General features: G+C 38.8%; 1 protein-coding gene across 3 annotated transcripts in view; it reads left to right on the top strand.

The window, feature by feature from the left end:
* The window catches only part of nbeaa (neurobeachin a), a 136,736-nt gene that overhangs the window by 68,507 nt on the left and 49,686 nt on the right, over nt 1–18,543 (top strand). For all 3 annotated transcript variants that reach the window (XM_077242264.1, XM_077242263.1, XM_077242262.1), the window contains exons 7-12: nt 2,982–3,101; nt 3,533–3,679; nt 12,186–12,383; nt 12,930–13,063; nt 14,747–14,855; nt 15,144–15,296. In XM_077242264.1, coding sequence (XP_077098379.1) covers nt 2,982–3,101; nt 3,533–3,679; nt 12,186–12,383; nt 12,930–13,063; nt 14,747–14,855; nt 15,144–15,296 — 861 coding nt within the window. The remainder of the gene's footprint in view (nt 1–2,981; nt 3,102–3,532; nt 3,680–12,185; nt 12,384–12,929; nt 13,064–14,746; nt 14,856–15,143; nt 15,297–18,543) is intronic.

The raw sequence follows: 18,543 nt of genomic DNA, 5'->3' as shown, positions 1-18,543 counted from the left end.
CACCAACCAAAAGAAAGAACCACAATTTATTATTTTCGATAATCTGTTTCACTAGGATGTAAATTACAATATGGAAGAAAGATTTGTCGCTACTTCAGTTACATCACGACTTCAAATAAATATGATAAATTGGATACTAGGGTGAAGACAAACATGAAGTCAAAGTGTAACTGTCTGGAACTATATGTTTTTTTTGCAGGACAAACATATTGGGGAAAAAAAATTCTCTACAGACTTAAAATGGTGATTCAATATGAAATGTATTGTCCTGAAAGTGATTTCTCTGGGAATCTCTGTGAATATCTGGGAAGTGAATGATCAGGTGATCAGCACAAATAACTGTATGAGCCCCTTGGCAATAGCCTGGCTCCGCTCTCCTACGTACTTCTGCTCAATTTACATTCTCCTTCAGTACGTCTTCTGGGTTTGCTGTATATTCGCGGGTTTTCTTCGGCCAAATTTTACATGTCCAATCAGCGAACAGAGGGAGTGGCTGAGAACGATGATGTTGAGGTCGTGCGCTAGTTTAGTCACGACCAAACGTTAGTGTTTGGTTATGGCAGATTCAGAGTGGCTCCGGGCAGATCCAATAGTTTTAGACTTCAGCAGAGTCCCCGCCTACAAGGAAGTTGACGCTTGTCAATGGAGAGCGGCCAGACTCTCTGTGCAAATGAAATGTACGAGAGTCTGGTAGGACCAGGCTACCTTGGCAGTAGCAGCTGTATAAAACCACATCTCTCTCTCTCTCTCTCTCTCTCTCTCTCTCTCTCTCTCTCTCTCTCTCTCTCTCTCTCTCTCTCTCTCTCTCTCTCTGTCTTTATCTTTGCTCAAATTTGATGTCCACTGAGTCAGCCATACCTGAAGCCTTTGCATTTAAGAAAGAAAGGGAATTCCAGAGGGATTCATTCCCATAGCACCTTTTCCCCCTTTTAGCACACAAGATCTGTCTGTTTATCGCTCTTTTTTTCTTCTTTTATCTTTTCTTTTTTTCTCTCACTCAGAGTGGGCTGATACAGCAACATCTGTTTTTTGATAACTTGGCTCCAGTCCTCTTAATGTCCCAGTGGGATGAATTCGGCTCAGTCGCACGAGTTGTTAAACGACAAATGAAAATCAGTTTGGCAAGGGATGTCTGAATATGATACCTCATCCTGTCTGCTCACCGAGGAGGACGACAAGGGAGGGTTGTGTGCCAATTAGAATGCAAGCTATACCCCCATATCCCAGACACACACACACGCTTATGTGAGAAAATGTGTACTCGGCCTAACAATGAACTTCACAACTCAACCCAATTAGTTAGCACTTTGTTCTGTTATTGAAACAGTGCTGTGGGACGAAAAGGCTGGATTTTAATCAACCACTTTGTTAGTCACTCTTAGATTTATATTAAGCTCCCTTAGATATTAAAGAGGGGAAGAAAAGAGCGAAAAAACAAGAGATCACAGAGGATCAGAGATGTGAACAAAAAAGAAATGTAATTGAATTGAACTGAGCAAAAAGATCTGTCCAGAACTTAAATAGTGCAGTTGTTCACAGCTTATTATTGGTCAATAGAGACCAAGGGGTCAGAAGAAAAGTTCAGCAATGGACTACTCTAGGGCTGTGATTTCATATAGCCTAGTGCTTTTGCAAAATTCAAAGCCTAGTCTAGACAAAGACAGCCCTCTCTTGCATTCATGTAAAATCTTAACTGGCATTAAAAGCTATGAAATCTCAGTTATGGGATGGATTTTCAGTGTAGCAGATTTTGGCTTATCCTCCCCCATGTCACCCTAGCTAATATCATGTTTTTATAACATGCTCAAGGGGTGGAGAGGATATTTGGGAAATTAGGCCTTTTGAGGAAGTTTGCATCATCTAAATCTCCTGATCTGTGACGGGCCACAGTTATTTATTTGAATTACGATACATGGTTGACACTTTTACGTGATCCGTGCTGTTGTATTCCTCACTGGAAAGCTTTCAAACGTCAGGGCTCTGATCTTTAATTCATATGCCAAAACAGCTTTTAGCGTTGCTGCAATCAAACAGAATGATTCTGTTTTAGTAAATTTAGCTCTCAGTTTAGAAGCATGTAATGAGATCATGTTTTATTTGCTTGATCTATTTGAACATATTCATTTTGGGGCAGGGTCGTTTCCACTGAATTTTCTTGGTCCAAAGCTTGAAGGAATTGGTTCAATATTATTAAATACTGAAATATGCATTTCATGATATAGACTGATCCTTTCATCCACAAAATTACTCACCCCTCAAATGTGAAATAAACTCAAAACTGTTAGAAATGAAGTGAGAATTGTGTGAAAAACAATCGCAATTGTTAACTCAAAATTGACAGATATAAACATAGAATTCTGAGAAATTGTGAAATAAAAAGTCGCAATACACTAATCGCAAGTCGCTCACCTCAAGGTGTTATTTTTAAAATAATTGTTTAACAGTGGAATTCCTGGTGAAAAACTGCATTACCCATGATGCTGTACAGAGAATTACACCAATCAGAGAGTCAAAAAAAGCAACACACACCAAAATAGCTCTTTAGCTCTGCCCAACCCTATGAAGCACTGCGAATGGCTTAATCGTGTCGATCTCTCTACACTCTCAAAATACTTCAAATACTTTAAATACTTCAAATCAAAGTTTCTAATTGTATGATTCACCTCGTTGCTGATTGCTGATTTCATTGCTTATAACTCTTTATGAAGACTTTTTTTCAAAAGTCCCTATTGTCAAAATGAATAGAAAAATATACTTCTGAAACCAGTGCTACTGAAAAATATGAATGCTGAAATATGAAAAATGGGAAAAATGTTTGACTCTATTAGCTTTTTATTTAGTTTTTTATTCTTAGGTGGAAATGTTCTTGCATAAAGAACACTGTTTGTTACTGTACCTTTAAGAATTTTAAATAAATTACCTTTCATGCTTGGCTGTGTGAATATTGAATACATATTTCTACTTCCTGTCCTCTCCTGCAGTGGTACATGATCAGCATAGTCCACATATACAACCGTTGGAGGAATAGTGAAATCCGTTGCTATGTCAATGGCCAGCTGGTTTCCTACGGCGACATGGCGTGGCACGTCAACACCAATGATGTAAGTGTTTGTGCTGCTAGCAGCTTTCCCACCATTCTCATTGTTTTCCGTACACATCCTCAAAAAGCACAGGACCATCTCGGCGTTGCCAAAATCATGAACTTGCAATCAACTTTTTTCCCTCAGCTTTAAAAATATTGCACCTGAAGGGTCCAAATGATGTGTGTTCAGATAAGCACTTGTCTCTATGGATCATAGAGATGTGGAATAGCCATAGTATCCCTCTTTCCCTAAGGCAAACCTTTAAAGAACATTGTGAGTAGACTAGCTAAAGTAAATCAGAACAAGATGATAGTAAAAAGATAGCAAGTAAACTGCTCCAGAGGGCCTTTTCAGAAAACTCCCAATCCGTTGAACCACTTTTGGTGTCTGTCTTCCTGTTTTTTTTCTTCCTTTATCTTTATCTTCTCTTCCTCTCTCCCATCCTGCAGAGTTATGATAAATGTTTCCTGGGCTCTTCAGAGACTGCGGATGCTAACCGGGTGTTCTGTGGGCAGCTCGGAGCTGTCTATGTCTTCAGTGAGGCGCTGAACCCCGCACAGATCTTTGCTATTCATCAGCTGGGACCCGGATATAAGGTACAACCCCTGAGATCACTTCTGAGAAAATGTGTGAATGTATAATGGTCATTAGTCTTACAGGGAGAGTGCTGCGCTGCTGTGAGAAACTCTTCCATCTTTGCTGCTTGATTGTTGAAGTACAAAATTAGCGTTTTGTGACCAATTACTTTGTGCCGTAATTACACTCTATGCTGAGAACATTCAGATGGATTAGTTCTGAAACTGACAGGCAGTGTGTGGCGAGAAGCAAGCAGGGCAGAGACCCGTGGGAACGGAGCGAGGCCGGTGGTGTGAGTGTTAATGAGCGTCACCTGCGTGTCACACTGGCCTTGAGTCCCACGGAGGAGCTCCAGAAGCATAAAAGGAAGACTTACTGATGACAGTAAGGACGCGTGTCCACCAAAGCATTTTTAGCCAGCTGAAAATGCTAGAGGCTCTGCTGAAAACGCCTAGCTGTGGACGCTTGAGAGCGTTTTGGCAGCGCAGCATTTTTTTTCAGTTGAGACACTTTGCTTGTTATGATACGGAATATCCGTGAAAGTGTTACTAGTATCTCATTTCACACACATTTTGTTTCTGTGTTGATTCTATATTAAAATGTCGATACAATGTAACATATTTTCTCTGGCTCTTGTTTTAAATGATATTGTTCCGTTATTATGCTTGTTGTCTTCTGTTGATGTTGTACAAGCAGAATGTGAAGGTTGGTCGGTGTTGATATTTGCCCCGCCCCTCCTCCACTGTGATTGGACAGTTGGGTAAAAAGTGACAGTGGTAGCGCTGCGTTTTACCCCAAAGTTGAACATTCTTCAACTCTCGGCGACCAGTAAAAAAAACGCTGGGCGCCTCAGCGTGAAAAAAAAACGCTCAGCGCCTCGTTACGCTCATGGTATTTAAAAAACATGGTGCTCCCATTGAAAACAATTGGAAAAATACACCAGCTGCGTGAAAAAACACTTTGGTGGACACACGGGCTAAAGGATGAGGAAGGACCAGGTATGGGACTTTACGTTGTTGTTTTGTTTTAATTTATGTGGCAGTCGACCGTGAGGGGCTGCCGCTTTACTTTTGTTTTGTTGTTTGTTTATTTTTTTATTAAAGTTACGTTGAATGTTCGCAGGTTCCCGTCTCCTTCCCTGAGCCTTTAACATAGTTATACGGTGTAACATTAAATTGCATTAAACATTAGACACTTAGTTTCTGTGATAGTGTACATACTAAAATGAAACCTCTTAAGTTATTTGAAATGCTCTACAATGTCATTTGAATGCGGCTCCTCAGATAAAGAGACACGTAGCAGGTTATTCAGAATCAGGGTTGTTTTTTGTTAACTAGATGGTGACGAAAGTCTGTGCCAGTCTGCAGATTTTGGCCGGTCAGAGTTGACAAATTTCACAGAAAATCACGTAGTGTATGATGGGCACGATATTTTTAGCTTCAGACTATAGCCCTGTTTACACTAGTCTGTTTTTGTTGTTAAAACGCATAACTTTTGCTACGGTTACGCCGTAGTTGCTGTCCGTTTTAGCAGCCATTATGCAGTTAAACTCTGCATTTAATAATACTGCTGCTGCCTACATGTGCAAGAGGCAAGCTATTATTAGAGCAATCGGCAACTGTTTAGACTTGTACGCGCACGCCCAGTGTGCATGAATGGTCATTGACAGGCGTTTTCAGCCATTTAGTGTGTACGGGGATCGTTTCTGATACGGCAGTATGGAAAAGGATCATTTTCATTTTAAAAAGCCTTGTTAAAACGAAAACGCACTGGTATAAACAGAGCCTATAATTCCATCTATTTGGAGGATATCAAAACATGTTCGATATTATAAGCCAATTTTAAAACACATATTGTAGTGTATGGCGCATCGCTACTGAAACCAAGCTGTCCTACTACCAGTGAACTGTCCTATCTAGCAGTGTTCCAATAAAATGAACGGAACATGCATAACAATGTTTCCTCTGGAGAAAACCCGCAAATATACCGCAAACCCAGATGACGTACTGAAGGAAAATGAAAATTGAGCGGAAGTACGTAGGAGGGCAGAGCCAGGCTACCTATGAACTAGAGAGTGTGTTTTTTGGTTGTGTTTCCAGGTGGACTGATACAAGCCCTGACTGTTGCATTGCATTTGTGCACTCTGTTTTGTGTGCTTTCCAGTTTTGTGTGCAGTATATCTCAGAAGTTCAGTGATCGGACATTGGGCGGTCCGTGTCTGTCTATGGCTGAGAAAGCTATACCTCAAACAAGTGCTGTGCTAAAGTACTTTCTCATTACACCGGCTCTACATTTCCCTGACAGATCAGTTAATAATACCTGATGCTCCACTCTCTTCTCTCTTCCCCGTTCATTAACCGGACTCTCACCTCTCAGACGGGCCTGTCTCACGGGTCTATATGCATGTGGGAACCGATTGCTGCTTCTGCTTGATGGGGTGAAGTGTTTATGCCAAAGCAGCGCTTAAAGTAGATGAACCCTTAGAAAACCCTCCTTGGTATAAAAACGAAGAGTAAAGGATAAATGAGTGATGTTAATCGCTGTCTCATCTTTCTGGTTGACCAGTTAATAGCTGTATTTCAGAGAAGAGCGTTGAGGGGAAATCCAAGCCGTCAAGTTTGATTTTTCTACCTTAACTGAAAAGTCTCCTACACAATGTTTCCGTCCAGCCAAGCGCAAGGCTCCCTAATTTAAGCCAAGCTCACAGGAAGCGTTCGGACAGGGCTTGTTTACCCGGGTCAGATGATCTGATGATAAGCAGCTTTTGTTTACTTCAGTCAGATGATGTTATTGTACATTATGGCTAAATGGACAGATGATTAACAGCATCTCTCAGTTTTAATCTTTGCGTTTTTTTTTCATCAGGCAAAGCACAGCTTGTTTTGGCTGCTGCCTAACAGGACAGGCCGATATTTCTAATATTCACAATATATTAACACTGATTTTGCTGTTAATATAAAATTAAGCAACATGATGTATATTTCAATGTGCTTTTATTTGACAAAGTTTATTAATTTAATTTAGGTATGTTTTCTAAAGTCTATCTCAGTAGACTATGTTATAATAACCTCTTTGATTTAAACTTCAGTAGCAGAAACTGTGTTCATTTCGGTTCGGTTCAGTTTGATTCATTTCCATGAATCGGTTCAAACCATCCGTCTCAGTGAATGGATGCAAAGCTTTGACAGTTCATTTAAATACTCACTCAAAAATGTGTGACATTTACTAAATATTTTTAGTAAAAACATGATTAATATGTTTTGTTTAGTAATAATTATTTGATTAATATTTTATTTAGTTAATTAGTAATATTTAGGTAAACATTGCTGTGTATTATGTTTGTCCATATAAATGAAAGTCATAAAAGTTTGATTATTTCCATGAATCAGTTCTAACAGTCCATTTCAGTGAATCGGTTAAAAAAATTTGAACAAAGTCCTTGTGTAACATATTTCTTTTACAAGTTTTACTAAAATAAGTAAATACTTTTTTGTTTAGTAATGTTTATTTGATTAATAATATTAAGGTACATAATTATTATCACAACTGTGATAACTTCTTATTCCTTGTGTTCATTTAGTAACAGGCCATTTTTTAAAAAGAGATTTTCACTGTATTTTTACTTCTTGCATTAAAATAGGAATTTGAATTGAATTGGATACAATGGTTGTTTAAAAATCTAAATACATTGAATATCATCAAAAAACTGAACGAATTTTTTAATATTTAACTATTTATTGGCCACTTGTACAGCCTTATAGAGTGCTAAGTTAACAGGGCTCTGATTATTAGCCTAAACAGCAAGTTATTTTAAGAAGAGATTATGAACCTGTCACATGTAACCAGGATCTTTATGAACTTTTTGAAGCGTCAAAGTGTTAGTTGCATGGACTGTCAATGGAGGGACAGAAGTCTCTCAGATTTCATTTAAAAGATCTTCATTTGAGTTTCGAAAATGAACTAAAGTCTTACAGGTTTGGAACGACAAAAGGGTGAGTAATTGATGACAATTTTTGGATGAACTTACATTAAACAAATTACAACAATACTTAAATTAAACCAGGATAACGGGGACAGAAAGTCTGCATTAAATCTGAGAATTAAAAACGAAAGCATGTCATACTTTCTCTCTCCCCCGCTCTATTGGCACAGAGAGTTAACTGCATCTGGACTTATTGAGGGATTTTTAATTATTAATCCTTGGACCCACGCGGCTGGAAGTTCCCCGGCGCCTGATTGCAGCTCACTTTAGCTATAGAAGAAAAATCAAGAGCAGAACGTGTGGATTATTCATGGGATGTGTGTGTGTGTGTACGTTCTCTGATGGGTGCACAACGCTCTGATGCTCTGTCAGGAAGATGCCTCAGTGGAGAGAGACCTGATATGCAGTGAATGTTTTACATTATTGATATAGAAGTTGATGTGGATTTTTAATGCAAAAATCTCTTACAGCTCTTGTTAAAGGTAGGGTAGGCAATTTTTTTCATAAACACGTTATTCAGGGAGGTTGGAGTCTCTGGCTTTCAAAGCTAGCTTGCTATTGCTAGCTGCTTCGAAATGTAATGCTTTTCGTGGCATTATGTGCATTTTGTACTACTGTACTACATAACATTTTTAAATAGTAGTATATGATAGGAATTGCACACCTACTCAATTTAACCAGTATTTTTACTATTTAAAATAACTATATTTATGTAACTGTTTTCTATTTTCATATATTTTAAAATTTTAAAATATTCCTGTGATCCAAAGCTGAATTTTTCGCATCATTATTCCTTCATAAGTCTTTCTAATATGGTGATTTGCTGCTCAAGAAACATTTCTTCTTAGTAGTATTATTATTATCAGTGTTGACCACAGTTGTGCTGCTTAATATATTTGTGGAAACTGTGATAGATTTTGTCAGGGTTCTTTGATGAATAGAAAGTTCAAAAGAACATCATTTATTGGAATTAAAAATATTTTGTGACAATATACAAGTCTTTAATGCAATTTTAATCAATTAAATCTGTCTTTGCTGAATAAAGGTATTAATTTCTTTTAAAAGAAAAAAAATCTTACTGCCCCTAAACTTTTGATCAGTAGTCTGAGAAAGTATGCAGCATGCAACAATACATGTTACAGATACTGTAATTAGTGTTCAATATTGCTGATTTTATTGCTTTTTCACTTCAATTCCTTGTATATGAAACAAACAGTACGCATTATACAGAGGTGAACGTTTCAAATAATAGCATGCTACATTGTTGTCACATTACCTCAATAGATTGCATTTTGGACATCCATCTGGTGAAAAGCAATTATTTTGCATTATTAATTCAATTTTGTGTGAAAATGTCAACTTTTGGAAGTCTGATCAAATAATGAGTCAAGTGTATATGCTCTGTATACTGCATATTGCACATTTTTGCAAATATAGCAGGGCATTCATGTATGCGTAAAATGTACAGATTCTGCATCACACATACTGCATACTGCAAAACTAGTATGTAGAGGATGATTTTGTTTATGTAACATGCATATCATTTATGTGGAAAATGTGTGCTCATTTGTGTCCTTCGCTGTCTGTTTGTCTGTGAAAGTCTGGGTGTGAGTGTGTATTGCTGCTGCAGCCAGTTGATATGGTACCCGAGGAAGTCCAGATGTCTGGTCAGCATGTGTTAGCCAACAAGCTGCTCTCTGGCTGTGTGTTGCCGTGGTAATTAGCATGTGAGGTATGGGGCACTTGGCATTGCCGCAAAGAGAGCCGTCTGGACTGGCGCCTTTGTGTGTGTTTAAGTTATATAGATCATCATTCATCAGAGTGTATGAAAGCTCTGCTGGATTCCAGTGCTGTTAGTCTCTGTCACTGCTGCTGGTGTGGCTGTCCTCTCATGGGATTGCAACGAGGAAAAGAGAGAGAGAGCGAGAGACGGCAAGGAAAAAGTGTGCTGGCTTTGCAGCATCGGATATCTGCCATAGGGTGTCGAAGCAGTGACCCGTTTCTCAGACAGCTGGTTGAGTTTGCCAGTGCTGCTGTGTCCCTCCGTGACTCAAGATGAATGGCATGTGTCGAATGCTGGATGATATTACAGCAGCAGGTTTATATTGTGCTCATGGGGCAGTTGTGGCCTAATGGTTATTGTAACCCGAAGGTCACAGGTTCGATTCTCAAAACAGGCAGGAAATGACACCTAAACGCTCCCTGGGCAACACCGGGTGTGAGTGTCCACTGTTTGCAGTGTGTGTCTACTACTCGCACACTGTAAACCATTATCCGTGGTTTAACTTAAAGTGAGTAACCTGGTTGCCTTGAAGTTTTAAGTTCATTGAAATAAAAACAATTGTTTGATACAATGAAGGAGACCTTGTACAATGTCTTTTTTCATAGTGTATGTGATTCTGACCTATAGTAGTTGTGGTATGGATGCAAATTTGATGCGATACGTCTTCAGAAGTTAGATGAATCTGATAAAAACCTTTTTGGAATGTTCTCAGGAAAAAAAATATTAAGAGATGAGTCATGACGGTGGATATATATGACAGGCATAAAACCATGCACTGACTAGTCAAAATAATTAAGTTGACTATTGTTTATTTATTTATTATTATTTTTATTATTTCTTTAGTTTTATATTGTAAAAATATTCATTTTAGATACTGTATATATTTAGTATTATTTTTTTATATTTATATTTTTTTCTTTTTCATGCTTTAATTAGCATGCTGACAGCATGACGTGCTTTATCTCATATTTATTGGCTATTATTTTATACAGTGGGATTAGTCTTTGGATGACACCGAGGAAGAGAACCATATTGAAATTGTTGGTTAATATTTCCCCCTCTTACATGGTCTTGATTTTTGGACATATTTAGATTTTTGTTTTAGTTATGATGCTTTAATTAGTGTGCTGATAGCAGGCTGTGCTTTAGCTGCTAGACTCTTTGCACGGTTAAACCTCTCATGCTGTTCTTAATAATGTTTATAAATAATAGAAGGCTAAGATACAGTATGTCTTTATTTAGAGAGCTAGTTAAACTTAAGCTAGTTGACTGTGTGTATTTTGGTCCGGAGTGAGTGTGTGAGGCGTGTCTGGAAGAGAAGTTTTGATGCTGTGTTCAGTGCCAGTCAGTGTGTTGCTAAGTGGACACATTGGCACTAGTCCTGAGGAAACTGCAGTGAATCTCAGTGCCAGTGCAAGGGCTTATTTGCATCGTACTGTTTTTTGAAAAATTGCTTTGTGTGTGTGTGTGTGACTGTGTTTGTGCTGGTCTCATTACTAATACATCTATCATTCCTGTTCAGAAGTGCTGCTGTAGAATCGTGAGACAGATAGATGTTGTAGATTGTATGCTTATGTGCATGCCTATAATGCTTAATATTCAGTCTTTTAGAAAGTTAAAGGGGTCATGACATGAGAAATCAAACTTGCCTTGATCTTTTGAGACACATGAGGTCTATGTACCATTACAACATCCTGCAGGTTTCATAACTTTCAATGATTCATCCTCATTATAAACAAAGCATTTATTTAATCAAGCTGCAAAAATATCTCGTGTGGATATTGGGGATCTGTGACGTTACACTGGCACATATTTTTGCATATGACTGCCTCTAGAAAGACATCGACGAATATATCATCACACCATAGACTCATTATAATCACTGATGCTGTCTACACTGGATACAGTAAACAGATGTGCGTTTAGTTTTCCAACATACTCTCCGCCCCTGTCTACAACAGGACAAATTTGATTTGTATTGTAAATTCATCAGGATGAATTTTTAACAATACTATTTATGTATTTATTTATTTATAACTAGACTATCCAGTATATATTTGTTACATGTCTTTAAATTGGCCACATGGATTTTTCCCTGCCTATGGCTTGAGATGCTGGGATAGGCTCCAGCATCCTCAATATGACTATTGATTTGGAAAATGGATGGATGGATGTCTTTAAATTACACATTTATCTGAGTAAAACACTTACACAAAAGTCGTTCACTGGGTAGAATGCATTTAAAAAAAACCTAATAAGATCAAAATAAATAGTTTCCAAACATCCCATATATAAAATCTTGAGGGGAAAAGCAAATTTAATGGTGAGTTGAAAATCCTACCATGCACAGTCAGGAAATTCTGCATGATCTTATATAAGTCCCTCATTCACTCCCTCAGTTGAGTAGATGACTAGTGTCACAAAGTGCTCACATGAGAGAGATTTTGCAGATAAATGCACATTTACACACACATGCTCATACCGGCATGCACTCACGCTCAGAGCCATTAGTGAAATGGCACATTTCTGCACCCAGAGCTTCATTAAGATAATGTACGCCTGTGTGTGTGGCTGCTCTGTGCCTCGGTAATTAAAGCTTTTTTATTGTTATTATTAGCATCAGTCCTCTGGGATGCGGCCCAGTCCCTGGTGCTTTCCACAAGCCCACTGTCAAGAGAAGCTGAAAGCGAAGCAAAATGTGAGAGAACTTTGTTTGAAGGATGTTACTCATTTACCAAACTTGAATTGTCTTTTTTCACAGAGCACGTTTAAGTTCAAGTCAGAAAGCGACATCCACCTGGCTGAGCACCATAAGCAGGTTTTGTATGATGGGAAGTTGGCCAGCAGTATTGCCTTCACCTACAACGCTAAAGCCACCGACGCACAGCTGTGCCTGGAGTCCTCGCCCAGGGAAAACTCCTCCATATTTGTGCACTCGCCACATGCCCTAATGCTGCAGGTCGGTTCTTATTCTTACACACAAATAACATCATGTTTATCACTGTTGTTGTTCACTGATTCTTGAGGACTGAAAAAAAAGGCTACAGAACTAAAAAAAATATTTACGTAGAGAGGGAATGGTTTGGATGAAACGGTTTCTCTATTTTTATTTTTTTTTATGTGAAAAGTGTTTCAATGATGAAAAATAGCTATTTAATCACACATTTATTTAAGACACTCTTAAAATGAGGCCATTTTTTAAGATTTACAAACCGTATATTTATAATTTGAGTAATGGCATTGACATATTATGGTTGTAACACAGAAAATATAAGCACAATGGTGTGAGAGACTGTGCTATATTTTGTGAAATATGCTATATTGTAAGGCTAAATGTCTTTTTTTAGGCTCAACATGTTGCTGCTTATCATCATAAAACTGATTATAATGTACATTATATTGTATACTGTGTTCGTATATCATGCATTATGACCTACTATGAAGATTTTCGAGAAAACGCTTTATATTCAGTTTTCTAATAAGTCATTTTTGCATGTTTATGCAGGATGTGAAGGCTATCGTCACTCACTCCATCCACAGCGCCATCCACTCCATTGGAGGAATCCAAGTTCTTTTCCCGCTCTTCTCACAGCTGGACTACAGGCAACCCAACGACAGTCCTGTGGAGACGACCGTCTGGTGAGTATCGACCATAAAGACTGCAGATCCACTGAGCTAAATTTAGAATTTCAACTCTCAGGGTTCAGTAGATCTTGTTTTTTTTTTACTTGTATTGATATGACATTTATATCTTAAAGAGAATATTCTACTTTGTAATATTCAGAGGCTATACTACAGTATACTAAATACACTACTGTTCAAAGTTTGGGGCCAGTAAAATTCTTTTTAAGATTCAAGGACGCATTAAATTGATCAAAAGTGACAGTAAAGATATTTATAATGTTACAAAAGAATTATTTTCTATTTCAAATAAAAGTTTTGTTTAACTTTCTAATCACCAGAGAATCTTGAAAAAAAAAAACACAGCATAACTTTTTTTATCATTGATAATAATAGGATTTTTTTTGAGCAGCAAATCAGGATATTAGAATGATTTCTGAGGGATCATGTGACACTGAAGACAGGAGTAATGATGCTGAAATGGCTGCTGAAATTCGGCTTAGGCATTACAAGAATAAATTGCATTTTAAAATATGTCAAAATAGAAACAGTTATTTTAAATTGTAATAATATTTCACAATGTTACTGTTTTACTGTTTTTTCAATCAAATAAATGCATCATTGGTGAGCATAAGAGACTTCTTTTAAAAATATTTAAAAAACGTACCTACCTCAAACTTTAGAACGGTACTGTAAACTTTTTTTAAACTTAAAGTAAGCTTTTTTTTGTTTGTTTGCTCTGTTGGCTCTGTTTGTTTTGATCATCCAAACCACACCAACACAGAAACATTGGCTTAACCAGTGGTGTGAGTTTGGGGAGCTACTAATTTCTCAAAAACTACAGCAGTCGTTATTAAGAAACCTGTTTGAAAACAGTCATTATTTGTATTGTAAATGCTGAAGTAATGCCTACATGTCCCTCTCAAATCTTGAGTCCAAAGCTTATAGTTTTGCATTTGATAATAAGTTGGTGCCATGTCAGTCACTGTCAGGAACGTCTGCCATGAATTATAAATGGAATCTGTCATTCTCGGATAGAAATAGAGCGTGACAGAAAGAATGTAGGATTTTGAGAGATTTGTTCATAAAGACACTAGACCGCTCAAGGAGGGATGGGAGGCTGGTATGGCCGTACCCTCATTTCTCAGGTCACCGTGTGGTTCTGCTCTGGGAACTCACAGGCATGGCGAGTAGATTAGAGATCAGCAGTGAGCTGGCAGGCATAATCAGCGGAGCAGAGGTCTGTGGGGTATCGATCAGTGGTAATGTTCCCCACTGGGGTTTACAGTCTGCGGGGAGATGGGTGAGGTTATCCGCCCATCCGTTGGCTTATGGCAGTTCAGAAAGAGACATTTCATCAGCAATCTCATCACCGCAAAAACATCATTTAAGAAACCAAGACATAATTCGTGCTCGCTGGCAATATCGCTTCTGGGGAGGGGAACCATCATTATGAGTGTGTGTGTGTACTGTACATTTTTATATATAAATATATATTATCTTGTCCTTGAGGTGTCCCTAAACATTTAGCTACCATATTAAATGTTGCAGCTGTGATTTAGTTGTTGTCCTCCAGATATGTTGAGCCTTGGTGCTCATGTTAGAGATGCAGGTTCAAACTCATTACACATTGTATTCTAATCCCATTCTCTCACAAAAGCTACATATTTAAATACATTTTTTTTTCATTTACTCTTGCAGTGCCACTCTCCTCGCTTTCCTAGTGGAGTTGTTGAAGAGTTCAGTAGCCATGCAGGAGCAGATGTTGGGTGGAAAAGGCTTTCTGGTCATTGGCTATTTGCTAGAGAAGGTAAGATAGTCGTCCACTCATTTTTTTAATTTATAAAAGTCTATTTATTATAATTTATAATTACTTTTGGCCAAAATTGTGTCTGTTTCAAACTTGCACTGCTTGTTTGATACAGGGTTGAGTATAGCTTGCATCGTGGCCCTGTATCATAACCAAAATCTTTTGTCCTCTGTCTAGCATTTCTGTTAATAAAAAGTGTTAGCAGCCTGAAATACACTATCTGTCTCACCTCCCATGCTGTCTCTCTCTCTCTCTCTCTCTCTCTCTCTCTCTCTCTCTCTTCATCAGTCTTCTCGGATGCACATCACCAGGGTGGTTTTGGAGCAGTTTCTGTCCTTTGCTAAGTATCTAGATGGGTTGACACATGGAGCTCCTTTACTGAAGCAGCTATGTGATCACGTTTTGTTTAATGCTGCCATCTGGATCCATACACCAGCTAAGGTGAGCTCGTCCCACACCTGAAGAGTCATGTTTCACATCTGTCCATTGTTGTTAAATGTTGCAATACCCATGGATTAGCCTTTGGTGTTACCTTTTAAATAATATTTCAAAGGATTGCAGTGTTACACTAGCTTCCAAAAGTCTGTAAGATTTGAAAGTTTTGAAAGAAGTCTCTTATGCTCACAAATTCTGCATTAAACAGTATAAAGTGTAATATTTTGAAATATTATTACAATTTAAAATAGCAGTTTTCTATTCTATATATTATAATACAGTATAAGTCATTTATTCCTGTGATGGCAAAGCTGAATTATCAGCAGCCATTACTCCAGTCTTCTTTCACTGTAATATGTTGATTTGGTGCGGTCTAATTAACATTATTTAGTAAATGGATTTCCACTCTCAAAAATTATACAACAAACACGATAAATGTAACCATTTAAAAGAAAAAAAGAGATGTTTTGCTATAGCTTTTGTGGGGCGCAGCCATTTTGCAGTACTTCATGCTGTTGACAGACTTGCTTCATTTCCAATTTAAAAAACATTTCTTCTTATTATCAATGTTGAAAACAGTTGTGATGCTTAATATTTTTGTGGAAACTGACATGTTTTTTCAGTATTAATTGATGAATAGAAAGTTCAGAAGAAAAACATTTATTCAAAATAGAAATTTTGTAACTTCTCTATGATAAATAATAAATGTCTTTATTTTAACTTTTGAATGGTAGTGTACATGTATTTTACAAGTATTTCCACATTGTATTGATATGCAAATGATCAATGTTTTAATTACATTTTCAAATAAATGTATAGATTTTATACATAATAAAAAAAAATAGTTTCAGTGAGGGAAACAAGTGAAAGTTGCAATAGATGCGATATATAGTCTTGATACCATCTGTGTACAATGGAACTACTAAAGGTCTTGTAAGTGAGGTGTTAATGACATTGTGACCCAAGCAGTCAGCCTACATTATGCATGCAGAACTTGTGTACTTGATGATTGCTCAAAGCATATGCTTCTAGTTATTTTTATCCACCAAACTTACTGGGTGTGAATTGTGTGAGTAAGCTTTGCATTCAACGGCACTTGATTTACTTATTTTGAAAAAAGTGCCTTGCCTCTACAAAAGCAGGCAGGCTCAATTATTGGATAATGACCTGGGAAACATGACCGCCGGATGAAACGATCGTCCGCTTTTGTTCTCCCACCCTTCCATGTGGAGGAGTGAATATCCCACAGCGACTGCAGCCCTTTATGATAGAGAGAATGAAGAAACATCCAGAGGGAATGAAAGAGAGAGAGATAAAGTGAAGGTTGGAGTACAGAACGCAGATATATGAAAGATTACTTCTATAGAAAAAAGAAAGAGGTTATTGGTAAAGAAGTTATAGCTCAGGTTTTTCGGATTGAGGCATATTTCACACTTTTTAATGTTCTACCTTGTTCTGAAAGAAGACAAATCCCTCACAATTCATTAAAAACCACCCATAACACCTTAGCAAATGCATTGCAGTGAGTTTTGCTCTTGCACTATTAACATTTTCCTTAGGTAAATGTTCAATTGGATTCAGGTTGTCATAAAGAGGTCCTCGTGGTCTTGCTTTCTCTTTGACCTGCTTGCATATAAAGCTGTAATTTAGTTCGAGGGGAAATGTCCCCATGATATTGACCTGAATCAGCAGGCTGGGTCAACGTGAGATTAAATGCACTGATAAAGTGTGTTTCCACGGCAGCCTCATTAAGCCTGAGCCTAATTAGCATGTCCATGTTGATCAGTGTAAGAAGTGACTGTGTAAATGTGGGAATATAAGTGTGTATGTGCGAGGTTCCCAAAGGGATGGCTTTAAGATAATCGTTTTTTACACACAAACGTTTTCCTTGCAGAAACAACTATGTAAAAGGGAAAATCTGTAACCCAGATGTGTTTTCATGCGTATTTGTTGACTCTTGGAAAGTTTATCAGTTGTTCCAGCTAAACGAAGAGTAGGATAATATACACTATCATTCAAATGTTTGGGGTTAAATAATACATTTTTTAGGTAAATTAGTTTTATTCAGCAAAGACGCCGTAAAAATGGCAGCAAAGGCATTGATAGTGTAACAAAAAAAATTCATATACATGTTCTTATGAATGTTCTTTTCATCAAACAATTATGAAAAAATTAATCACGGGTTCTCTTACGAGAGGTTCTCTCGTATTGCATAAGTTTAGCTTACGCTACGGGAAAGATTCATCTTCTCGAGATATTGAAGCCAAAAAATTATCCTTAATTTTGTATTCATTGTCAACGCAGTGCAGCAGCTAGCAGACCTAGAGCAGGCCATCTCGCGTGCTCATTGGCTCATTGCCCTGCGGGCAACTGCTGCAGCATACTAGTGAGCCCGGCGTGACGTCACGCCCAATGAAGGGCGCCCGCGCCTCCAAAGCGTCATAGCCCGCCAGAATGGGCGTGGCTTAGCGTATAAAAGTAGGGGCTGTAGGCTGAATTCCCTGATTTTTCGTCTCTTCAGCGAGCTCTTTGCATCGCTGGATCTGAGAGAAGCCACCGCCGCCGTCGAACAGCGAACAGCCAGCTTAGGACAGCGCTGAGGAAGCCGGCCGTCTTCGCCACCTTTAGCCATCCGTGCGAGCTATGCTATCCGGCGACGTATCCTTTTGCCAGGCTATATATATGCTAAAAGAGCAGCGAGCGTCTTTTTACAAATGCCTCGCACTTCCTGCGGCTCGTGTAGAGCCCCGCTCAGCGCCTGATCTGCGCTCTCTGCCTGGGCCTGGAACAGACAGAGCTCGCCCTCGCGTCCGGGGGCTGCGAGCTCTGTGAGGAGCTTCCGCTGTCGACCCTGCGGACTCGAGGCCTTCAACACCGCAGCAGTCACTCCGCCCTCTGTGGGACCGCGCAGGAAGAAGCGCCGTTCCCTGAGACAGCCGGAACCTGTGGCCACAGCGACACGCTCGCCGGAGAACCTCCCTCGAGCCTCGCTTTCGCCTTCCCCGCCTCTCCTCACCGACGCGCAACTTCCGCTTACGAGCCTCACTGCCGTCGCATCGGAAGATGAGGCCGGGGAACATGCCACCAGAGACTCCTGCTCCATCCTGGCGGAGGATACGAGCACTGCAAGGAACTTCCGATGTCGACCCTGCGGGCAAGAATCGAAGTCTTTAACCACAGCACCGTGCGGCTAGCTCTCTTTACGTTACAAGAGAGTTTCCCCGCCCTCGCGCCCCCGTTTCGCGCGTCATGC

This window comes from Siphateles boraxobius, unplaced genomic scaffold (assembly GCF_051911475.1).
Source record: "Siphateles boraxobius isolate OS27281-9 unplaced genomic scaffold, OSU_SipBor_1 25, whole genome shotgun sequence".
Lineage (NCBI taxonomy): Eukaryota > Metazoa > Chordata > Actinopteri > Cypriniformes > Leuciscidae > Siphateles > Siphateles boraxobius.
This window is presented reverse-complemented; position numbering and strand designations above follow the sequence as displayed.